Consider the following 12721-nt stretch of genomic DNA (forward strand, 5'->3'; position numbering starts at 1 on the left):
GGGGACCCAACACCTTTTATTTTTTTTGGGGGTCCCCCATTTTAATAGCCAGTAAAGGCTAAGTATACAGTTGAATGAGCACACTCCCCCATAGACCAGCACACTGCTCTCCTGAAATACTCTGTGCTCCTGTCACCCTGCTCCTTCCACCATATATCTCTGTGACCCCCCCTAGACCAGCACAATGCCATATGGATCACATATAATGCCGCCATATATATTTATCACATAATACTCCCATAAAGACCACACATACCGCCATATATATTACATAATATTGCCATATAGATCACACATGATGCTGCCAAGTATTATGTGTGATCTGTATTATGGCATTGTGTGATCTATATGACGGTATTATATGTGATCTATTTGATGGCATTATGTTTGATCAGTATTGTGGAATGATGTGAAAACTATATGACGGTATTATATGAGAACTATACTGTGGGATTATGTGTGATTATGTGGCAGTAGTATGTGAGAATTATATGGTGGTTTTATGTGTGATCTACATGGTGGTATTGTGGGTGATCTATATGACGGTATGTGAGAAGTATATGGCGGTATTGTGTGAGAAGTATATGGCGGTATTATGGGTGATGTATGTGGCGGTATTATGGGTGAGCTATATGACTGTGAGAAGTATATGGCGGTATTGTGTGTGATGTATATGGGGGTATTATCTTCAGAAAAGGGGCCCATTCTAGGGAAGTTCTGGCTGAGCACCTGCACGCGGGTCTGGGGTAAAAGAGGGGGCAGCATGACCTCCAGTAAGGTGCAGTCAGGGGAGGGCAGGTGAGGCAGCTGAATAGAAGGGTCTCATTTTTATCTTTAATTTTTGGGCTGAAAGTGCCCCTCTCGGCTTATACTCGAGTCACGGTGGGTGGCAGGGTCGGCAGGTGAGGGGGAGAGGGCGCTGAGGCATACTTACCTAGTCCCGGCGATCCTGGCGCTCCCCCTGCCTGTCACACGGTCTTCGGTGCTGCAGCTCTTCCCCTGTTCAGCGGTCACGTGGGACCGCTGATTAGAGAAATGAATATGCGGCTCCACCTCCCATAGGGGTGGAGCCGCATATTCATTTCTCTAATCAGCGGTCCCACGTGACCGCTGAACAGGGGAAGAGGCTGCGGCACCGAAGACCGTGTGACAGGCAGGGGGAGCGCCAGGATCGCCGGGACTAGGTAAGTATGTAATATTCACCTGTCCGCGTTCCACCCGCCGGGCGCCGCTCTGTCTTCGCGTCCTCTTGCACTGACTGTTCTGGTCAGAGGGCGCGATGACGCATATAGTGTGCGCGCCGCCCTCTGCCTGATCAGTCAGTGCAGAGAGAAGCCGGGACCGGACGCTGGGAGCTGCAAGCAAGAAAGGCGAGTATGGCATTTTTTTTTTTTTAATTGCAGCAGCAGCAGCAATGGCACAGCTTTCTATGGCACAGCTATGGGGCAATAATGAACAGTGCAGAGCACTATATGGCAGCTATGGGGCAATAATGAACGACACAGAGCACTATATGGCAGCTATGGGGCAATACTGAACGGTGCAGAGCACTATATGGCAGCTATGGGGCAATAATGAACGGCGCAGAGCACTACATGGCACAGCTATGGGGCAATAATGAACGGCGCAGAGCACTATATGGCAGCTATGGGGCAATAATGAATGGCGCAGAGCACTATATGGCAGCTATGGGGCAATAATGAACGGCGCAGAGCACTATATGGCACAGCTATGGGGCAATAATGAACGGCGCAGAGCACTATATGGCACAGCTATGGGGCAATAATGAGCGGTGCAGAGCACTATATGGCAGCTATGGGACAATAATGAGCGGTGCAGAGCACTATATGGCAGCTATGGGGCAATAATGAACGGTGCAGAGCACTATATGGCACAGCTATGGGGCAGGAATGAACGGTGCAGAGCACTATATGGCACATCTATGGGGCAATAATGAACGGCGCAGAGCACTATATGGCAGCTATGGGGCAATAATGAACGGCGCAGAGCACTATATGGCAGCTATGGGGCAATAATGAGCGGTGCAGAGCACTATATGGCAGCTATGGGGCAATAATGAACGGTGCAGAGCACTATATGGCAGCTAAGGGGCAATAATGAACAGCGCAGAGCACTATATGGCACAGCTATGGGGCAATAATGAACGGCGCAGAGCACTATATGGCAGCTATGGGGCAATAATGAGCGGTGCAGAGCACTATATGGCACAGCTATGGGGCAATAATGAACGGTGCAGAGCACTATATGGCAGAGCTTTCTATAGCACATCTATGGGACCATAATGAATGGTGCAGAGCACTATATGGCAGAGCTTTCTATGGCACATCTATGGGGCAATAATGAACAATATGGAGCATTATATGTGGCACAGCTTTATACAGAGCATCTATGGGGCAATAATGAACGGTATGCAGCATTATATGTGGCACAGCTTTATATGGAGCATCTTATGGGGCAATAATGAACGGTATGGAGCATCTATTTTTATTTTTGAAATTCACCGGTAGCTGCTGCATTTTCCACCCTAGGCTTATACTCGAGTCAATAAGTTTTCCCAGTTTTTTGTGGCAAACTTAGGGGGGTCGGCTTATACTCGAGTATATACGGTAAGTTTCTTTACCCATTCCACTTTATGCTAATTACTCTGAAGCACCTGATAATGGTTGTCAGTTTTTGTGGTCTTCTGATATATAAGCCCCTCAAAAACACTTGAAATTTAAAATGGCCCAATAAAGAAAATAAAAACCTAAAAATGTCTTTGAAAATATGAAAAAATGTCACTAAACTAAGTTTTTAACCTCTTAAAAAAGTTTGAAAAATTAGGCGTAAAAGACATCTGATTTAAAGTCAGAAATACAAAAGTTTGAAAATTGGCAACTTTCATAAATAAATGTGGGATGCAAGGGGTATCGTTTCTCCTTGCAGAGAGTGACATGTCAAGCATGCCAAGAGACTTAAGCCACAATGCACCTCAGGGAAATATGCAAATTGTCTCTTCAGAGAGAAAGAGGACTATGACTTCTAGGATTGCTACTTCCTATAGGTGGCACTAGAGTTAATGTCGACCTTTTAACTAGCGTTGTCACATGACTTAGGATAAAAGCCAAAACCAGAATCTCAATTTGAGATTTGGCTTGCAAAAAATATCAACCTAAATTTTCCATCAATTTAAAGCACAATGAAAAAAAAAAACAATCTCAGCAATACTGTGATATATATAAGTATTTGAATAACCGTATAAAGGAACAAGTCAGATTGGAAAAATGCACTTAACTAGCTGCGGCAAAAATGTAAAAAAGCTCAACAAAAACATGTGAAGGAGTCGAGTCTAGTAGCCATGTCACTAGACCATGGTAGCTGGACAAGTGCCCTGAGGGTATGTGCACACGTTCATGATTTTTCGCCTTTTTTTGCGATAAAAACATAAAAAAAGCGCATACATATGCATCCTATCATTTAGAATGCATTCCGCAATTTTTGGGCACATGATGCGTTTTTTTCCGCGAAAAAAAAGCATCGTGGTAAAAAAAAAAAAGCAGCATGTTCATTAATTTTTCGTATTTTTCCCGCTATTTAATGCATTGGGAAAGCTCCGGAAAAAAAGGCGTGCAGATTTCAGGCAGAAATGTCCGTTTTTTTGTCAGGAAATTTCTGCAAGAAATCCTGAACGTGTGCACATACCCCGATTCTCTCTTGCCTTCTAGCATCACTGACGCTACTTCTGATTAGTAAGCCTGCATGTAGGAGGTGGCTCAAATGGGTCTGGTCCTGAACCTAAAAAGTAGGATTTGACAACTGGACCAGTGTCCTGTTAATCTTTTTGCTCAACAATAATTAATAAGCATGATCTATAATAATAAGAATTATTAAAGGGAACGGTCATGTGAAAAAAACACCATTAACCCGCAGACAAAGACTGCTAAGAGGAATAAAGTGAATTTCCTCCTAGCAGCTGGGCTTTCAGTGTGGCGGCCACATGCCTTCAGAACGCTATTGATCTGCAGATTAACCCCATATCTGCAGTTTAATCGCTGTTTTTCACATGACAGATTCCCTTTAAGTATTTACTATATCAAGCATTAGAATTTCGTTTTGAACAAATACCTCTAAATGATTATTCTCTCTCGCAATATCAGCAGCTGTATTTCCAGTTTTGGTTGACAGCCTTATGTCAGCTCCCAGTTCCAGCAGTTTCAAAACGGTGTTCTTATGTCCACTATGAGCAGCCCATATCAAGCCCTACATGGAACAAGATGGAAGATAAATCACTCACAGTAATCCCAGTGCGTGGTGCGGACTCAACCTGTTAGCAGATGCTTAAAGGCACAACTGGACAACCTGAATAATAATTTTATTTCTATAGCGCGAATATATTTTGCAGCACTTCACATTTTAGAGGAGACTTGTACAGACAATAAAAAGACATTACAGAATAACAATCACACAAATCAACACATAAGACGCGTAAGGGCCCTCTCGCAAGCATACAATCTATGAGAAAATAGAGGAAACATGACAGGTGGACAGTAACAATTGTTTGTCTTGTACGGTCCAGTCATCAATGTGATTTAGTGTTCATGCAATGCTGCCATGAACCGGTAATCAACCAGTATGTGTAGAAGTACAGACAGAGAGGGCTATTAAATCGAACCTGTCAGCAGGATTGTGCTGAGTAACCTACAGACAGTGTCAGGTCGGCGCCGTTATACTGAATAAAATGATACCTGGGTTAATGAAATCTTGTGGTTGTTTACTCTTTATTTTCAGTTTTGAGTTAATGATATGCTCATGTTTCAGGGCGACCTGTGCGGAGGATCTTTAGGTGTTGCTCTGATTAGGTATTCATCAGTAAGGCTTCTGACAGGTCATTGATCCATTCAGTGACCTGGCCCCTAGTTTACATAATGAATATTCTACATACAGTATATTGAAAAAAAATCCCCTTCTGCAGGAAGGCGCCAGCTCCTGTTCTGCAGTCTGATAGCATGTGTTATGTGCATTTAATTTTTATTTATGGCATACATTAGTTCTTAAAAAAAAATTCAGCCTAAAAATTACCCCGGCCTGGGCAGCAGAAGCCATCAGCGATCCGATAGCTGTTACTGCGCAGGCGCCAGCAGCACCATCTTGCTAGCGAAAAAAAAATCCTCCTCCAAGATGGTGCTGCCGTGGCATGCGCAATAGCATGCGCAATAGCAGTTGTCGGCAATCGCCAATAGCTGCTACTGCGCAGACGCGGCCATCTTGCTAGAGAAAAAAAAAATCTTCTCAGACATGGTGCCGCCGGCACCTTCGCAGTGGCAGCTATCGGTAGCCGATACCTGCTACTGCGCAGACGCTGGCGGCACCACCTTAAGGGAAATTTTGTTTTTTCTCTTGCAAGATGGCGCCGTCAGTGTCTGCGCCATTTTCAGATTGATTTTTTATGAATTAATGTATACTATAAAAAAAAATATTAACTGCACATTACACATGATATCAGGTTGCCTCCAGCCTGGAAAAGGGGAGATAGAGTTCCTGCTCTGCACTGTCAGCCTGAAGTAAGGTTGTTCTGGGACCTGTACTCCCACAAGTAATTGTGTTGTTTTAGAGGGAGGCTAGCAGGGCTAGTTTGAGAGCTGGGTGGGTCGGACTAGCCACACACACACACACCACCCATCTATGGGAGTGGTTACAGCTTGATAATGTGACCAGAGTGTGGGTCACATGGTTCCTGTCTATGGACATGAATGGTTCTGGGCTGGAAGGTCCTGTGAGAGGAAAAGCCTGAGTGTTGGGAGGTCCAGAGTGTGGACCGGATCCCTGAAGAGCACCTGGTGAGGCCGTAGTCCTGAGTGGCCTCTGTGTTGGGAGGTCCTGTGTGTGTGGACCGAATCCCTTAAGAGCACGAGGTAAGACCAAGGACCTGAGTGGCCGGTGATGGCTGCTGTGTTGGGGAAGCTACCGTCCTTCAGTGGGTCTGGAACCGACTGAAGTATGCCTATCAGGCAAGTTGGTGATCCCCATAAGACAGCTTTCCCAGGGACATAGGACTGACAAGAAGTCAGCAGGTGGAGCAGGAGCTCCAGTTAGGTACCACCACAGACTGTTGGTGCTTATTGTGTTATATGAACTGTGCGTTCACAAGACAACTGGTCGGAGGAAGACCAGTGTGTTCAGTTGCCGCAATCTAATGCTGTGAAATATATGTATATATATATTGATAGATCGGTGACCTGTCAGGAGCCATACTGGTTAATGACTAATCAGAGCACCACATGAAGACACCCCCCCCCCAAAGCACAAGCAGATCGTTAACTCAGAAATGAATTAAATATTAACCCCTTAACGACTGCCGATATGCCCGCCTTTTCGCGGTGGCAATTAAGGGTACTTAAACCAGAGCGCCGCTTTTTAACAGCGCTGTGGAAAAGTGTATAGCGCCCCCAGAGTCAGAATTTCTCTGGGTTCTCAGCTGCCAGGGTAGCAGAGACCCCAGAGAACATGATTCGGGTTGATTTTTACCGACCCTGGGGTTGCGATAGCTGTTTTTTTTTCTGGGGTCCCCCTGTAAAGTAGCCAGTAAAGGCTAAGCAAACAGCTGTGAGCTGATATTAATAGCCTGAGAAACTTTATGGCTATTGGATCCTTCCAAGAATATTAACATCAGCCCTCAGCTGTAGACTTTCCCTCTGCTGGTTATTACATTTTTTTTCCTTCAAATTTAACAGTTGCTGCCTGGTTACAGCCCATGTACGTTCGTTCTGTTAACACTCCTACATAGGCTGTTGACAATATGTGTGTGTGTCTGTGTTAACTATCGGCTTAGTAATGAGGGTGTTGAGCTGACACCTTTTATTACTAAAAGGTACCTTCACACTGAACGATATCGCTAGCAATCCGTGACGTTGCAGCGTCCTGGCTAGCGATATCGTTGAGTTTGACAGGCAGCAGCGATCAGGATCCTGCTGTGCCATCGTTGGTCGGAGCAGAAAGTCCAGAACTTTATTTCGTCGCTGGACTCCCGCAGACATCGCTGAATCGGCGTGTGTGACGCCGATTCAGCGATGTCTTCACTGGTAACCAGGGTAAACATCGGGTTACTAAGCGCAGGGCCGCGCTTAGTAACCCGATGTTTACCCTGGTTACCAGCGTAAACGTAAAAAACAAACAAACACTACATACTCACATTCCGGTGTCTGTCCCCCGGCGCTGTGCTTCTCTGCACTGTGTAAGCACCGGCTGGAAAGCAGAGCACAGCGGTGACGTCACCGCTGTGCATTCCGGCTGGCGCTCACAGTCAGTGCAGAGAAGCACAGCGCCGGGGGACAGACACCGGAATGTAAGTATGTAGTGTTTTTTTTTTTTTACGTTTATGCTGGTAACCAGGGTAAACATCGGGTTACTAAGCGCGGCCCTGCGCTTAGTAACCCGATGTTTACCCTGGTTACCAGGGGACTTCGCATAGTTGGTCGCTGGATAGCTGTCTGTGTGACAGCTCTCCAGCGACCACACAGCGACGCTGCAGCGATCGGGATCGTTGTCTAGATCGCTGCAGCGTCGCTAAATGTGACGGTACCTTAAGCCTGGGGCAAGGTGTCAATGACAGCTGCTATAAAGGCACGGATGATTGACTTCGTGGAGACCAAAACATCCAACACCGCGGAGACACCATCACGTGTTTCTCAACGCAGTGATCCAGAACACTGTCCCCAAATATGCAAATGCAAGTAGAGGAGTTGCGGAGACACCATCACGTGTTTCTCAACGCAGGCAGTGAATAGCCAGGCCTTTCCCCGGGAAGGAACAACCAAGGGAAGGGCAGCATCCAATAAAGGAAAACATCCAATAAAGGAAAACCACCTATGCCAAGCATGGTATCCATCCACAGACAGCTGTTTCGGGGTTTTTGCCCCTCATCAGTGTGGAGTAGGAAAATGGCTATCAGGAGCAGTGCCTAGGCACTCAGCTTCTCTGCACTCCTCCTGTACTGGCTGTGAGCACAGCGGCCGGAAAGCAGAGCGGTGACGTCACCGCTGTGCTTTCCGGCTGGCCGACGCTGACAGCCAGTACAGGTGGAGTGCAGAGCACAGCGCCGGTGACATACAGCGGTAGGTAAGTATGTAGTGTTTTTTTTTTTTTACTTTTACGCTGGTAACCAGGGTAAACATCGGGTTACTAAGCGCGGCCCTGCGCTTAGTAACCCGATGTTTACCCTGGTTACCAGTGAAGACATCGCTGGATCGGGGTCACACACGCCGATCCAGCGATGTCCACGGGAGATCCAGCGACGAAATAAAGTTCTGGACTTTGTTCAGCGACCAACGATCTCCCAGCAGGGGCCTGATCGTTGGTCGCTGTCGCACATAACGATTTCCTTAACGATATCGTTGCTACGTCACAAAAAGCAACGATATCGTTAACGATATCGTTATGTGTGAAGGTACCTTTAATCTAAGTCAAGCGCAAGTCATGACTTCAACCACTGCGTATCAAAAGTCCTGTGGCGATGTGAGAGTGGCAAAGCAGCAGGTGTGGAGTCACTGGAAGCTGTAGTCACGAACCTGCATGCAGGAGGCCCAGGCCATATGGTCGCTCTCTACTGGACCGAAGCAGCAGTGGAGTTCTGCAGACTCCTGGGTGTCTGAGCAGTCCTGTTCAGGATCACTCTGCTCACCTCAATCGAGGAAGGGGCTAGAAAAGATGCCTCAAACATAGTCTGCTTCATTTCACCTGGCCAGCCTACCGCAGCAGACGGGTTTCCCATACAGCGGTCGACACACAAAAAAGAAAATGATGGTACTCAACCTTGGCACATGGAATGTGAGAACTCTGCTGGATAATACCAAGGCAGACAGACCAGAGAGAACGGCATTGGTTGCTCGGGAGCTAGCTCATTACAAGGTTGATATAGCAGCTCTCAGCGAAACATGCCTGGCAGACAAGGGTCAATTGACAGAGCATAGTGGTGGATACACATTCTTCTGGAGTGGTCGAGGCAGCACTGAAAAATGAGAAGCAGGCGTGGGATTTGCTATCAAAACTCATCTTGCTCGTAAACTTACCTGGCTTCCGGAGGGCGTCAACGACCGTCTGATGACATTTCAGCTCCCACTTACAAACAAGAAACGCGCGACTCTGATCAGTGCCTATGCTCCCACAATGACTAATCCGGATGACATTAAAGATAAGTTCTATGATGAACTTGACACACTTATTTCAGCAATCCCACAGGCAGACAAGCTCATTATACTTGGAGACTTTAATGCCAGAGTGGGAACAGACCATCAAAACTGGGAAGGGGTCATTGGGAGACACGGCACTGGCAAGTGTAACAGTAATGGCCTGCTGCTCCTCAAGATGTATGCCACACATGACCTTGTCATCACCAACACTTTATTCCGCTTACCCACACGCAAGACGACATCATGGATGCACCCACGCTCGAGGCATTGGCATCTCATTGATTACATCATTGCCGGGAAAAGGGATGAGATGGACTTTAGAGTGACAAGGGCCATGTGCGGTGCAGACTGCTGGACTGACCATCGCCTCATTGTGTCTAAGTGCAGGCTCCGCATCCTGCCTGCAAGGAGACCCCAAGGGCAGAAAACGACAGGCTGAATATCTATCAGCTGCAAAATAAAAGAATTGCAAGGGAATTTGCCAATGACCTTGATGGCAGACTGTTAAATATACTACAGGCAGAGGAGATTGGCGTTGAGGAACAGTGGACAATTCTGAGAGATGCTGTTTATAATACTGCTCTGGAGCATCTTGGATCAGCAACCAGAAATAATCAAGACTGGTTCGATGAAAACGACGAGGAAATAAAGACACTCCTAGAAGAGAAATATCAACGGTATAAGGTGTACCAAAATGACCCCACGTCGTTAGCTAAGAAAGGTGCCATCTCAGTCATCCGGCAGTTCCATGATGGCATGATGGTGAAGGTTCTGAACGATGGAGACGTATCTGAGGCTTTCCCAGTAACAAATGGCGTAAAACAAGGCTGTGTACTTGCTCCAACCCTGTTCAGTATGCTGTTCTCTGCAATGTTAAGTGATGCCTTTAACAACTGTGAAGATGGAATCCAGGTTAGGTACTGGACTGATGGCAAGCTATTCAACCCAAAACGCCTGAAGGCGGTTACGAAAGTGCATGAGACTGTTATCCGTGAATTACTATTTGCTGATGACTGTGCACTTAATGCTAGCACGGAACAGCAGATGCAGCATGAAATGGACTGTTTTTCGCAAGCCTGTGACAGTTTTGGTCTCGAGATCAACATTAGAAAAACTGAAGTCATGTATGAACCGGTTCCAGGAAAACTGTACAAGGAGCCACGTATCACGGTGAAGGAGCAAAACCTCAAAGCAGTCGATAACTTCACCTACTTAGGCAGCACACTTTCCCGTGAAGTAACCATAGACGCTGAGGTTAATAACAGAATCGCCAAAGCCAGTGCCACCTTCGGGAGACTGCGTAAGAACGTCTGGGAACGAAGGGGACTCAGCTTTACCACCAAGCTGAAGGTCTACTGCGCGGTGGTCCTCACCACACTTCTCTATGCTAGCGAGACCTGGACAGTGTACAGCCGGCATGCTAAAAAGCTTAATCATTTCCTCATGAGTTGCCTCCGCAGACTCCTCCACATCAGATGGCAAGACAATGTCCCAGATACGGCAATTCTGGAACAAACTGGGCTCTGCAGCGTTTACACTCTCCTGCTGAAAGTCCAAGCCAGGTGGGCTGGACACGAGGTCAGAATGCCTGACAGCTGACTACCGAAACAACTGCTGTACGGAGAACTGTGCCAAGGAAAGCGAGCAGTTGGGGGGCAGAAGAAGCGCTATAAAGACTGCCTTAAGGTGTCTTTCAAAAGCCTGGAAGTCAACACCAATGAATGGGAAGAGCTTGCACTGGATCGTCCAGGTTGGCGGGGCAGGATCACCTCAGGAGCATGTGCAGCTGAAGATAGGAAAATCTGTGACGCAAAAAGAAAGCGTGCTGTACGCAAGGCACAAGTAGAATCTGGTGTACTGACCACATCTGCTTTCGTAAGTCAAGTATGTGGGCGAACCTTCAGGGCCCGGATTGGACTCATCAGCCACCTCCGGACCCATGACTATTAATTCTCTTCTAACCCTGAAGTCATGGTCATCTTCGAAAGCGAAGGACGAACATCATTAATTATTCTGGAATTCTAGTAATTCAGCAGCGCAGAAATTTACCACAATTATCCCAATCTCTCCTTGTATGCATAGGGCCACTCTTAGGTATTTCTAATGGTCTGGATGAATCAGGATGTAATAGTAAGCATCCTTTAAATTGACAATCACTATAAACCAATTGTGGTGGTGAAGTTTTATAGCTGTATTCACAGACTATGATTTTTTTTTTAGCCAGCGATTGAGACCCTGACCCTTGAGAATGGTGATGGATCTGAATGATGCATCTGATTTTTTTTTTTTTTTTTTTATCAAAAAGAGGGGGGAATAAAATTCCCTTCCTTTTTATTTGTCCAAGATCTCGCATAGAACCTGCTTCTCTACTAAGCCCAAGCTGTTCTTCTGATGGGGATTATTACTAAAAACTGACATGGTAGATGGTAGAATTCTATTTTCAGGCCTTCTCTTACAATATCCAGGACCCAGGCCTGAATGAAAAGAGAAAGCCTTCCCCTACTGCTGGACTGGTGTCATTGTGAGGATTTTTTGGAAGTGGAGGAGGGACCTTCGAACTTGAATCCGGTCTCTTTTTTTATTCTTAAATTCCCACTTCCTTTTCTCCCCCAGAAGACAACTCCTACTAAATTTTTTCCTCTGAAAAAAAGTCTTCCTCGAATCCCCTGAAAATCCAGGAAAGCTCTTTTTCTTGTCATCGGCCTTTTCTAGGATGTCATCCAACTTTTTCCCAAACAAAAATTGGCCATCACATGGTATAAAGCACAGGTATTTTTTTATTGTAGATTTCCCAGACAGTCCTTGAGGCACAAGGCCCTTCTTGCTGACAGTCCGGCAGACCTAGCCGCTAGTCTCACAGAGTTAATGGACGTGTCCACTAGGAATGATGTGGCTCCATACAAAAAGGGCAGGTTAGACAAAATCTTCTCTCTTAAGAGCTTTTCCTTTTCAGCTGTTGAAAGCCAAAGCATAAGGGAACGGGTGATACAAAAGGTCCAGCTATCACTGGCTTCAGACCTCCCATATGTGCCTTAGATACGCGTCAACTTTTTCATCTAACGGATCTCTGAGCACCCCTCAAAGGGTAGCGCTGGTACTCCATGAAAACCAGGCAAGGTAAGCTAGAGCGTGAGCAGCATTCTGCTCCACTGTTCTCCCTTAAAGGGACTCTGTCACCTGAATTTGGAGGGAACAATTTTCAGCCATAGAGGCGGGGTTTTCTGGTGTTTCATTCACCCTTTCGTTACCTGCTGGCTGCATGCTGGCTGCAATATTGGATTGAAGTTCATTCTCTGTCCTCCGTAGTACATGTCTACACAAGGCAATCTTGAATTGCGCAGGCGTGTACTATGGAGGACAGAGAATGAACTTCAATCCAATATTGCAGCGAGCATGCAGCCGGCGGGTAAGGAAAGGGTGAATCAAACACCCGAAAACCCCACCTCTATGGCTGAAAATTGTTCTCTCCAAATTCAGGTGACAGAGTCCCTTTAAGAAGGGAAAGCCAGTGCAATATTCTGGGTCCACCGCCTCCT

General features: G+C 46.4%; 1 protein-coding gene across 1 annotated transcript in view; it reads right to left on the minus strand.

Moving 5' to 3' along the window:
- The window catches only part of ASZ1 (ankyrin repeat, SAM and basic leucine zipper domain containing 1), a 276440-nt gene that overhangs the window by 119992 nt on the left and 143727 nt on the right, over nt 1-12721 (minus strand). Inside the window, exon 6 of the mRNA XM_069762334.1 lies at nt 4126-4260. Coding sequence (XP_069618435.1) covers nt 4126-4260 — 135 coding nt within the window. The remainder of the gene's footprint in view (nt 1-4125; nt 4261-12721) is intronic.

Source organism: Ranitomeya imitator, chromosome 4, assembly GCF_032444005.1.
Source record: "Ranitomeya imitator isolate aRanImi1 chromosome 4, aRanImi1.pri, whole genome shotgun sequence".
NCBI classification, from domain to species: Eukaryota; Metazoa; Chordata; class Amphibia; order Anura; family Dendrobatidae; genus Ranitomeya; species Ranitomeya imitator.